At 49.7% G+C, this 12,543-nt stretch overlaps 1 protein-coding gene across 3 annotated transcripts in view; it reads left to right on the forward strand.

Moving 5' to 3' along the window:
* Positions 1–8,078, forward strand: part of IGF2BP1 (insulin like growth factor 2 mRNA binding protein 1) — a 54,923-nt gene extending 46,845 nt beyond the window's left edge. For 2 of the 3 annotated variants that reach the window (XM_044999268.1, XM_044999270.1), the window contains 7 exons: positions 916–1,051; positions 1,380–1,502; positions 2,398–2,514; positions 3,370–3,444; positions 5,152–5,283; positions 5,941–6,054; positions 7,144–8,078. In XM_044999268.1, coding sequence (XP_044855203.1) covers positions 916–1,051; positions 1,380–1,502; positions 2,398–2,514; positions 3,370–3,444; positions 5,152–5,283; positions 5,941–6,054; positions 7,144–7,236 — 790 coding nt within the window. In that variant the 3' untranslated portion in view covers positions 7,237–8,078. The remainder of the gene's footprint in view (positions 1–915; positions 1,052–1,379; positions 1,503–2,397; positions 2,515–3,369; positions 3,445–5,151; positions 5,284–5,940; positions 6,055–7,143) is intronic. The other variant, XM_044999269.1, reaches the window with a different exon arrangement.
* The last annotated feature ends 4,465 nt before the right edge of the window (positions 8,079–12,543 follow it).

Below are 12,543 nucleotides of genomic sequence, written 5' to 3' on the forward strand. Positions count from 1 at the left end.
AGAGCTAATTACCCCATTCACTGGGGCAGTGTAGACCCTTTCTGCAGCAATGGGAGAACCTGTCCCGTCGCTGTAGTGAATCCACATCCCCGGGAGGCAGTGGCTATGTCGATGGATGAATTCTTCCGGCGACCTAGCGCTGCCTATGTCGGGGATTAGGTTGGCTTAACTGTGTTGCACGTGTGGGCGGGGGGGGGGGGGGACGGTGGCTTTTAGCTGGGTCAACATAACTTTTAAGTGTAGCCCTGGCCTGGCGGGGTAGAAGAGGAAGCCGAGAAGGAACTGGGGGGGAAAGTGGGGGCTAGCAGTACCAGAGTAAGGGCAGTGTCCGGGGGGAGAGATCTCTCCCCTCCTGTGGGAGAAGGGGGTTGTGAAGCTGACTGACCCCGTAAGTAGAGTTGTTGCATTCACGTGGGAAGTGGGGTGAGCGCTATAAACAAACTGCATGGCAATACCTACACACAGGAGGAGGCAGCGGAATTTGGGGGGGAACGAGAGTGGGGGAGCACACACCATTACACAGCTCTCGTTGAGTGGGACACCTGTTTGATTCAGGTTCCCTTAACTTCTCTTGAAGATCTGAGTCCCAGCGGGTTCATTTCTCTGTGCATGCACTGGTGTGTGTGTGTGTGTGTGTGTGTCGCGCAGCGGTACCGATCCGCAGAGGATGTGAGTCTGTTGCAGCTCCATCTAGGGAGCTGTGGCTCTTAAGCTCAAGTAGCAGCTCCTGCTCTTAGCTTTGGAGGCTCTGGGTCAATGAATAAGGTGAGTCATGAAGCCCTGGATGTTGTATCAGATCCGTGCAGGCATTGCTGTGCCATGGCGGCAGTGAATCAGGGTGCGGGGCTGCCGGCGGCACGCTTTCTTTCTCTCTCTCTCTCTCTCTCTCTCTCTGATGGCTCCCCCTGCTTCCAGTTTGCAGGATCTGACTCTCTACAACCCTGAAAGGACGATCACGGTGAAGGGCTCCATCGAGAACTGCTGCAAAGCCGAGCAGGAGATCATGAAGAAAGTGAGGGAAGCTTACGAAAACGACGTGGCTGCCATGAGCGTGAGTATCAAAGAGGGCCATTTCCCCTTGGGACACCAAGGCTTGGTGTCTCTCTCCCCTGGCCGAGGAGCCGCCTGCCACTGGGGAGAAAACTGGGTGTGTTCACCGAGCAGTGTTGGCATCGGCAGCATGGGTGAGCCTGGCGTGTCACCACCTTCTCTTCCAGCGGACGGCGAACAGTCTCCCAGCCGCCCCTGGCAGCTTGTTCCATTCCCGGATTCAGTCCCTGATGCCCACGAGCCACCCCCCACCGCTCCCACGCTGTGATCCCAATAACGACATGCCTCTGTTTCCCTCCCCGTCTTATCCCTGCCTCTCATTCCCTCAGCTACAGTCTCATCTGATCCCCGGCCTTAACTTGGCTGCTGTCGGACTCTTCCCGGCTTCTTCCAACGCGGTGCCACCGCCTCCAAGCAGCATCTCCGGGGCAGCGCCGTACAACTCCTTCATGGTAGGCAGATGCCGTGGTTCTTGACTCAGTCCCGCTTCTTTAGGGAGAGCGTCTCCTAGGTACCGAGGAACGTGGCAGTCCTGGGGGCGGGGAAGGGGGGGAACGGGACTGGGCTAGCTGCTCAGGTGATAATTCCCCAAGCCCTGTGTCTGTGATCCTGGCCTGGTTTTATTGTACCCAGAGACGGGCTTGGGTTGCCTGGTTTCACAGGCCAAGAATTTGGAGGGCTCCTATCTGAGACGTGGGTTGAACGCCAGTCAGACTCTCTTGTAGCTCAGGTGTCCGTTTGGGTGCCCGGTCTGGAGAGCTCCTTCGAAAAGGGAATGTTTGACCTCTGGGCTTCCTTGTAACACAGCGAGTGGCTCGAGTTGGCTGCAGCACAGCTGGGATGTGTGATGAAATGCAGACACCCCCTCCTCCCCCTTTCCAAAAAAGAGAACATGAAGGGCCAGCAGACCCTGATGCCCTGGGCTTCCTGCAATCAGGGAAATGATTGTATGGATCCAGCTCTTCCAAAGTGCAAATCACGGGCTGAGTGTCTGTGTCTCCCTCTAGTGGCGACCGGCACAGACGAGCCCACTACTAATTCGTGGTTCGTTCTCCTCCCGGAAGGTGCTGTTCGCTCTCTGCCCTGCACCATGCAGGAGGCTCCCAGCCCTTTGCTGGAGTAGATCCTCGCTGTTGACGGTCCCGGGCTTGATCCCGGCTGTCACCCAGGGTGTCTGTCCGTCTCTGGCTTTGGCTCACTGCAGACGGTCCGTGGATCCTGAGGACACACAGTGCCCGTCTAGCAGCCCCGCCGGCTTTGTGCCCACTACATTAGGCAGTTTGCTTTGTTTGGATGCGTCCAATTGAATTTGACCCTTAATGGTAACACTGAGCATTGTGCTGGCAGCCCCCAGAGCAAGAGACGGTGCACGTCTTCATCCCCGCGCAGGCAGTCGGCGCGATCATCGGCAAGAAAGGACAGCACATTAAACAGCTCTCCAGATTTGCGAGCGCCTCCATCAAGGTAGCCTTCCCAAGGCGGCTTTGCTGCAGCCGCAAACGGCATTTCCCTTTAGTGAGTAAAATGCAGCCGGCCGCCAGGCAGGCGGCCAATGGTCCGGTGACCCCGATTAGCCCTTCCGACAGGTTAGCTCTGAGCAAACAACTGGCCGTACTTTTAGTGCTGGCGGGGAAAAGGGCTGGGCCAGCAGCTCTGAAGGTTTCTCCCCAGAACAGATGCAGCACCGCTACATGCTTCCCCCACAATGCCTTCGTTTTCAGTCCCCGCCACCCGACCGGTCCTCGGCCTCAGCTGAGTCTCACCGACGTGAATGGAGCCAATTAATGTCAACAGCGGTGGTGATTTCTGTGATGTGGACGCTTTGTCGGCTAGGAGCTGGGCTGAGATCTGGCAAACTCATTGCACTTCGATCTCTAGAAAGCCACCAGATGACAATGGGTTGCAGCCTATAGAAGGGGACCAAAGGCTTCGTAGCCCATTAGTGACCCAGCCCTGCCTGGCTTAAGTATAATTCCCAGCGATTTTCTTTTCCAATTAGACTTTCAACGACAGCTCTCTGCCCGTCTCCCTTATGCCCCTTGAGCTGGAGAACTCGGGAGGTGATTCAGTTTAGAACCCCGCCCCTCCCTCCCTCCCCAGTCCTACCGAGATTTTATATCCGGGCAGGAATTCGCTAGCATGGCTCACCCTGCGTGCTCGGTGCTCTCAAGGCTGGGATCGCCCTCCGTTCCAGTTTGTTTAACGCAGTGGAAAAGATAGAATAGCAACGGCAAGCAGGGCATGGGGCGGGGAGGAAACCACCTGCCCCCTGATGCTTCCCTCCCCTGTGTTAAAATTGTCTCCCCTTCTCCCTTTCAGATCGCACCACCCGAGACACCGGATTCCAAAGTGCGCATGGTTATAATCACTGGCCCGCCAGAAGCTCAGTTCAAGGTTCCTTCCTCCATTGCTATGATCCCCACAGGCCTTGTCTGCATGAGAATTTTAGCCCGGGGGTAGCTGCCTAGTGCCTGTGTGACCTTCACCTGTGCAGCTCTCCCCAGCTTGAAACACCCGTGCAAACCACACGCTAGGGGTGGCCCATAATACGGATTACCTAGACTAGAGCCTCAAATCCCAGCGCAGACAAGGCCGAAGCCCAGTGCTAGAGATGCGCTGGTTCCACCAAGCGCTAGATATAATTACTTTATTTTTTGAGCGTACTCTATAAAGTGTTTGTTCTCTGAGGCAGCATGGTCCAGTGGCTAGAGCACAGGCGTGGCAGTCAGCAGACCTGGGTTCGAGTCCCGGCCCTGCCGCTAACTTGCTGAATGACCTTGGGCGAGTCACTTCGCCTCTCTGGGCCCTTCCCCCTTATGGAAAAAGTTCTGTCGATCTGACTAAGGATGAAAGCAACAGGGTCCCATTCTGATTGTTAATTAAGGATTAATCAGCATCAGCGGTTGATTTTTCAAAGGGGAGCTAGCCCCTGGTGCCTTTAAAAATATCCCCACAAGTGTCCAGATGCCCTAATCCAGATGGGGATATCTTTGTGCTAGGTGCCTTAGCAACAGAAATGTGACCTAGTTACAGGCGCTAAAGGTCTTCCAGTCTACAAGCAATGTACAGAAGGTGTGCATGGAGGTGACTCTGGGGGACTGGGTTTCTTAGTTTGCTTTGGTCCGTACTGAACAAATCCCCTGTGAGCAGATGCTTCTTCACTGGGGTCTCTTTCTTACAAAGAGGATCCAGAAGAGAGCAACCAAAAGGATGAAAGGTTTAACAAACCTGACCTAGGAGGAAAGCTTAAAACAATGGGGCACGTTTAGTCTTGAGAAAAGAAGAGGGGGGCTGATAACAGTCTTCAAATAGGTTATGGGTTTATTACAAAGAGGACTGTGATCATTTGTTCTCCGTGTTCACTGAAGGTAAGACAAGAAGTAACGGGCTAAATCTACAGCAAGGGAGATTTAGGTTAGATATTAAGAGAAACTTTCTAATGGTTAAGCACTGGAAGAGGTAACCTAGGGCGGCTGTGGAACTCCCATCACTGGAGGTTTCTAAGAACAGGTTGGACAGACACCGGTCAGGGATGGTTTCGGTTCACTTGGTCCTGCCTCAGCTCAGGGGGCTGGACTAGAGGACCGCTCAAGGTCCCTTCCAGCCCCACATTTCTATAACTCTATGTAGAAAAGGGTAGGAGGTCTGGGTGGCCATGCATCCTGGGATTGGCACTCCTGAGTGTAGTGTCGCTCCCTCTCTTACATGGGCACCCATCACCATGGTGTCTGGGCAGCTTAGTATTTTGTTTCTTGAGGCTTTTTTTTTTTAATGCCCCTTAGAGCAGTGGTTCTCAGCCATTTCCTTACTGGGATCCCATTTTCTTTACTGGGATCCCCCTCCCATGCAAGCCCCCGACACCTGTTTGCCCACCCAGTTGAGAACCCCCAGCCTTAGAGAGCTGCATGACTGTATCAACACGGCTTATCTCCCGGTTGCTGTTCTAGCAATAGTGCAAGGAGACCAGAGCTCAGGTTGGTCTGGCCCCATCCATAACTTTGTGCCCCGAGGCCAGAGGGAGAAAAAGCCCCAGGAGAAGTACAAACTCGGATCCAGAGATCACAAGCCAAGTTTAACCACATTCCCCACCCCCTCTCACAGGCACAAGGACGAATTTACGGCAAACTCAAGGAGGAAAACTTTTTTGGGCCTAAAGAAGAAGTGAAGCTGGAGACGCACATTAGGGTCCCTGCCTCGGCCGCAGGGAGAGTTATCGGCAAAGGAGGCAAAACTGTAAGTGAAAGCAAGGAGAGAGAGAGAATCAGGGCTGCAGGGAGATGGGGTTAGGAGGCTGGTTCATCCCCAGGTGTGGAAGCTTTTGAGGATTGGCTGTCATGGCTAGGAAGCCGTCACTGAGGGAAGAGAGGAGGGGAGGCAGACCTGGGTCAAGACTATTGCTTGGAGGGTTTTTTGCTGGTGCTTCTGTTTCCCAGCTCCTCTGCTGACCTGGCAGGGGATTGTTCTCCCACATACCAGTGTGGAAGGCAGGAGGGTCAGGGTCAGGCAGAAACAGCTGGTAACCCACAGGAGAGGGTGGAGCAAGGGCGGAGCCATAGAGGAGGCAGGGTTATCTCAAGATCCAAGGTTCAATTGGTGCTCTCCTGGACAAGTATGAAGGCAGAGAGGAGGCCGTTGGCACAGCCAGTCTGTGAGCATCCTTGATTTCACAAGCTAGTCCTACTTACCATCCCACTGTGAGGAGCGCGGCTCTGATGCAGTCTGAGCTCCATGCAAAGTCCAGGGTGGTGGTGGGGAGTGATTTTTTTATTCTTATTATTTTTTGCCAACTGGAGAAATGCAAAATCTGGGGAGCAGGGTTTTTTTTTTTTTTTTTAATTCTTCTTCCTGAAATGGTGCAGTAACCGAGTGGGCTCTGCTGCTTTCCTGTAGGTCAACGAACTGCAGAACCTGACGGCAGCAGAGGTGGTGGTGCCACGGGACCAGACTCCTGATGAGAACGAGCAAGTCATCGTAAAAATCATTGGACACTTCTATGCCAGCCAGGTATGGAGAACGGAATCTCTCCCTGTGCAGGGCTTGTGCTGGGAGGGAGGAGAGAATTGCAGGAGGCAGATGGGAACTTGTAAAGTCCTGCTAGCTGCCTGCAGTTGTGTCTTTGTATCTGTGCATGCACCATCACTGAAGGGAGAGGACAGGGTAGTCCGTGGTCCTACAATTGAAGTGACCTACCACCAGCAGAGGGAACCTCTGAGACTCAACAGAGGCTAAGACCAGAAGAGAGAAGTTCCTAAAGACATGATAACTGATGTCAATTCACCGTCGCAGGACCCCCAAGTTCTCGTTCTTTCTCTGCCACTGACTCCTTGTGTGACCGTGGGCAGGTCATGTCCCCACTCTGTGCCTCAGTTTCCCCATGTGTAAAACAGAGATAATGGAACCCAGCTGCGGAGTTTTTTGAGGCTTAGCTCAGTGATGGTTGTAAAGTGCTTTGGAGGGCCTCCGGTGGAAGGTGCCAATGAAAGGGCGAGAATTTTTACTAGACTTATTTAATAAGGTCCCAAAGGGTCCAATCAGGATCGAGGCCCCCTTGTGCCGGGCACCGTGCAACCAACGGGCTGGACATGGTCTCAGCCCCAAAGAGCTGGCCCAGAGCCCGCACCCCCTCCTGAACCCCAACCCCCTGCCACAACCCAGTGAAAGTGAGTGGGGGGGGGGGACAGCGAGCGATGGAGGGGGGGATGGAGTGAGCAGGGCGGAGCCTCAGCGAAGGGGCGGGGTAGATCCTGGGTTGCCCTTAAATTCAAAAAGTGATCTTGGGCGTAAAAAGGTTGGAGACCACTGGACTAACATATAACGTTCCAAACTGGGACCACCACTCGCTCTCCCTCTTCTGCTGTAGAGCTGTAGCAGCCAGGATCAGCAGCCCATTGTGCTAGGGGCTGTACAGACGTAGAGTGAGAGACAGTCCCTGCTCTGCCCCACAGTTTGAGAACCACTGGTCTAAAGAGACAGAAGGGGAGGCGGGGAGCGATGAAGTGCACTGAGGCAGGATCTTCCAACGCCCGGTCCCGCCCTCGGAGCACCAGACCACGCTGCCTATTGCTAACTCTGCCGCGGCTCCTCTTCCCCCAGATGGCGCAGCGCAAGATACGCGATATCCTGGCCCAAGTGAAACAGCAGCATCAGAAGGGACAGAGCGGTCAGACGCAAGCGCGGAGGAAATAAGAGCCGCTAGCACGCGACGACTGTGACAAAAATTGGAAAATGAATGAGTCGATGCCGGGCTTAAGAGTGGCTGGGAATCAGTTACCGTAGACAGATGATAACTTTTCATGACCAGATTGAGATTAAAAGGCAGTTTGATTGGCTTCCAAGGTAGATGCCTACATTTAAAAAAAAAAGAAAAAAGAAAAAAAAAAGGATCAATTAGCTAAACAATCTATATGCCGCAAAGGCTGCTTAAATGAAGCAACATGTGCTGCGGTGTGTGTCACCCCCCAACATCCTCTTGCTGCTGTGATTGGCCAGCGCCTAGCAACGGAGGTTCCACCATCCCTTGCCGCAGCGCTGCAGTGAATCTAGTGCGTAGCAATTAAAGTTGGAAACAGTCCGTCCCCTCCCACCCCACCCCCCGCACTGCAGCAGATGCAACATAGATGCTCATTTAAGTTGACTTTTGTGGGCCAGTCCACCCCCAACTTGTGGTGCCCTCATACCCTTCGTAGAAGAGTTCCAGGGTGCGGCTTTCTGGCCATCACGTTACACATAGAAATGAGACTGATTAAAAAACAAAAAAAAACAAAAAAATTCTTAGAGCAAAGTAACTTTTCTTAGTGCTGATTTTAGAAATTCCAAAAGATAGGATGGTTCCTACTCCCATTCGCAGTAAAATCTAGCGTGGGTGGTGGTTTTAGAACAAAATGGACTCGGATAACACCGGAACCCTGCACTGATCAGTCTTAGAACATCCGAGAACATGATGGAGGAGAGAGAACTCTCTTCCATTTTGTACCAAACTCAGTGCAATGACTTTGCAAAGCCTTATAAGACAGGAGAGCAGCTATATTTTCCAGGATGACTTTTTTTTTTTTAATTTTATTTTTTTTAACTAAGCCTATGAAATGATTGCAGAATTGGGGAGAAATGCCAAGGCTAACCCTAGCACAGGCAAACCTAAACAGTAACCTTTCTGGGTGATCAGCACTGGAAAGAACCAGGCATGACGCCCCATCCTACCAAGTGACACTATTCACAAGAATGAAATCACCCGAGGAAAAAAGTTCTGGTCCCTCCCTCTTTTAAACGACACCCCCCCCACCCCTACCCCAAAAAACTGCTTTGTAGGAAACATGATTAAACCTTCCTCTATTTAATAATCATCTTATTTTTTTAAAAACACTAAGGCCAGGATTTTTAACCAACCCTGAGAGTGTCAGGTGTCCAGCCGAAGGCAGGGCTTCACACCTCAAGAGAGGCCAAAAGCTGGAAGCTCCTACAGAAATGAATTGACAGGCTCACGCCTGGGAGGCAGTGCTTTCCAGTGGATAGATCACTGCACTAAGACAGGACACTTGTATTCTATTCCAGCAGTTCTCAGCCAGGGAACTGGGGCCCTCTGCAGGGCAGCAAGCAGGTTTCAGGGAGTCCGCCCAGCAGGGCCAGCGTTAAACTTGCTGGGGCCAAGGGCAGAAAGGCAAAGTCCCACCACGTGGGGCAGAAGCCTGGGGCCTTGAGCCCCACCACTCAGGGCTGAAGCCGAAGCCTGAGCAGCTTCATGGGGCCCGCTGTAGCGTGGGGCCCCGGGCAATTGCCCTGCTTGCTACCCACTAACTCTAGCCCTGGATTTCATATGCAGAAGAACATTTGTTGTGGCACAGGTGGGCCGTGGAGTTTTTATAGCATGCTGAGGGGGCTTCAGAAAGAAAAAGGGTGAGAGCTCCTGTTCTATTCCCCCCTCTGCGAGTAACCTGGTGGGTGGCCTTGGGGAAGTGTTTGTGCCTCAGTTTCTCCATCTACAAATGCTTTGACATTGTAAATGCTTTGACATTTACGGATGATAAAATCTAGCTATTATTATTATTATTATAATCATCATCGGGCATCTGCTCACCTCACTGCAGACAGGAGGCATCCAATGGGATCTGAGCACCCAATTCCCACTGGCCTCTGAAAATTGCAGCCTAAACAGAAAAGGATAGAATCTTTGAAAACACCCAGGGAAGGTTTATAAGCTAACTAGGAACAAGGATCCCAATTCAAATACACTCTCCTGGGGCTATTTGTCTTTTATTTTTCCCTTTAGTCTCTCTAGGTGGTGGGGGAATTCCTGAAATTTGGCACATTTAAAAAAAAAATGTAAACCTGCAAGCAAAACTTTTCTGCAGTAAAAAAATACCTTCTTTTCATGAGACAAAACCAAATATATACGTCAAAAGAATGTAATATGGTTACTGAATCCAGTCACTCTTATGTGGATTTTTATATTTTAAATATATTTTAATGATTTTTATATGAGTATTTGGAAGGGACAGTAACTGCTGTGATGGCATCTTAGATGCAGGGCAAGGTCTCGTCTTCCCTCGGCATGGCTTATGAGCTGAAAGCAGCCCCTGAAGTGCTGCTTTACCCTTCACCCATACAGCACTGAACAAGCTGGGATAGGCAGCCTTCAGGCCCGAGCCTGCCCCACTGAGGTCAGGTAGAAGTGACTTCAATACAAGCAGGAGGATTTATAGGGGTCAGCTCCTGCTCTCCGTGACTCCAGGGTAAATCCAGAGAGACTCCATTGAAGTCTGTTGATTAACTCCAGATTTACAATGCTGCGCTCCGTAACACCGGTGTAAAAGCAGAGTTAAATCCACGGGAGTCAGCGGGGCTGGTATTCCGTTGCCTTCGGCCCTTGTGCAATCGCGGCCACTCTGATCTGGTAGCGTTTTACACTGATTCTGCCCTCACGAAGTGCAGGGCAGTGGAGAATTGGGAGAAGCAGAGTATAACTGAGAACAACTCTGCCTGTGTAGCCAAAGGATGGGTGGGCTATTGGAATTTGATGATCTGTCTAGGCTCTGAGAAGTGAGCCGGGAACCACCCTTGCATTGATTTGTTTTTGTAGGGGAGACCAGACCTTTTGTTCTGCTGGTGCATTCCTTCGTACATCTTGCTTGGGTTATAGCTACACTGCAATCAGAGATGTGATTGCAGCATGGTTTGGTGTGCCCACGCTAGCTTCAAGCTAGCTAGCACCACTAAAAATAGCAGTGAAGATTCAGTGGCACAGGATAGCAATGCAAGTACGGACCGAGGGAGACCACACTGAAGTGCACGGCCCCCTATCTTCATTGCTATTTTTCACCATGCTAGCTAGCTAGATGCTAGCCCAGGTCTGGCTACATAAGCTGCTATCGCATAGTGTAGACATAGCCTGAGTTATGACCGTCTTTGAATTTGGATTACGCAGCTGCAGGAATGCTTGCTAGTTTTGATAAAGGGAACACACAAGCAGTTACTGTCCTTTAAACATTGCAACAACAAGAAGATGTGGGGAAAGTCAGGTATTGCTGTGTGTTTTAGCAACAAGGGAAAAAAAAAAGAGTAAGAAAAGAGAAAAAAAAAAAAAGCTACCTCAAGGTATGAAGTTACCTCAGCCATTGTTTTTTGTTTTGTTTTTGGGGCTTGCTGATATTTTATATAAAAGCTGATAGTCTTGAATATTTTATTTTTTTAATGAAAAGAGAAGTTACGTTTCATAATTTCTTATGAGCCAGGAGTTATGTGCAGGTAACCAAGTGTTATGAGCTCTCTATTGAGAACGACAGAAATTTCATACATAGTGGAAAAGATGGCAGCCGCTGATTTTTGGCCTTTTAAAGCGGGGTGGTTAATTTCACTGTGATGCAAGAGTAATTGGCTGTAGAAATTCATCTAGGATTTTGATTGTTAGAACCCACCAACTTTTTGTTTGGAAATTTTTTTTTTTTTAAACTAGCCATTGGAATAAAGTCTACGCTTAACCCAAGTCCATCAGGTACCCAAACTGTTAAAGAGTCTTAGATTCGAAACATTTCATGAAAGGGCAAGAGAGTAGAATGGATTTGCTATCAAGCAGTAATTGCTAGCCATTGAAATCAGCAATGAAATTTGGCATGTGGAGGGGCTGATTGGTATGTTTCACGAATTTGGCCTGCTGTGGTAATTCCAAGTAGTCTAAATACTTCTGTGGCACTTCACCCACGAAAGCTCATGCTGCAAAACGTCTGTTAGTCTATAAGGTGCCACAGCATTCTTTGCTGCTTTTACAGATCCAGACTAACACGGCTACCCCTCTGATTCTAAATACTTCATTAACCAACCCAAATGGATCGGCCTCGTGTATCTAAATAGGCAGCATCAGACCATCTTCTCCACTATGATGCTTTAAGTATTTTACAGAGATTGCCTCAGTTTTACCGAGGATAAACAAATAATTAAAAAGAGAGAGAGAGAGAGAAATGGGAGCCGAAATTTTATACATGCAGACAACAAGGAAAAAAAAATAGAGAGAGATGTGAACCCAGCTGTCACTATTAGAAAGGTTCACGTTTTTAATCACATCTTGCTACTTTTTTATTGTACCTGCAGAAATTAACCCTTTTTTTTAGAATGTCATGTTAAAAGATCCGTGGTGGTAAAATCCATTCTACAGAGGCTGAACCTGCGTCCCGTGCCCCCAAAACTCAGTGGGAATTCTGGGTGTGTGAAGAACGCTGGATCAAGCCCCTAAGTGTATGCAGCTTTAAAGAAGTAATGACCCTTTTTCTGTAGAGACAGGGAATGTCAAACAAACAAACAGCAAGAGTTAAAAATCTCCTTTGAGTGGGTGACACATTCCAAAGCCCCAATGAGGAGAAAGCAGGATGCTAATTCTGCTTTTTACCACTGGAAGATTTGGGTAGTCAAGGCCTTCATTTCTAACTCCTTGCACCTGTCTCCTCTTGAGGGCAGAAAGTTACAAGACAGGAAAGACGTGGAATAGATTTCAAGTTGATGCAGTTGATTTGATTTTTTTTTCTTTTACCTGCATTTGTCATCTTGTCCTACGAAAAATGGTTTCCTACTTCTTTAAATCTCTGGCTCTACCTTTTACAGACGTTCACAGAACAGTTTATTCAGACATCGGTGAATTGTATTTTCCAACAGCAAGCATTTTTGATAACTGGTTCAAACTGTATCATCAAGAGAAAAAACAAACAAACCCACAGTACTGTAAATCTGATTGTTGCAGTGTTCTATTGAGGGGGGTCCTGCCACTTACCCAGAGTTCGATTATTCAGTGGGAACCTCTGGTGTTTTCCATAATACAGGCCTAACCCTGTAAAATGTTTAGAAGCATTGCACCATTGTAATACTTTTTTTGTATGTTCAAGGGGGCATCTTTGTCACCCCTCGTTTCTTTTAAGATCAGTTGTGATTACTCTGCTGGGATCAATGCTTTAGAAATAACAGTTTCCATTAAGGAAGGCAGCATTGCCTAGTAGTTTCTGGACAGGCCAGGGA

Source organism: Mauremys mutica, chromosome 25 (assembly GCF_020497125.1).
Source record: "Mauremys mutica isolate MM-2020 ecotype Southern chromosome 25, ASM2049712v1, whole genome shotgun sequence".
Lineage (NCBI taxonomy): Eukaryota > Metazoa > Chordata > Testudines > Geoemydidae > Mauremys > Mauremys mutica.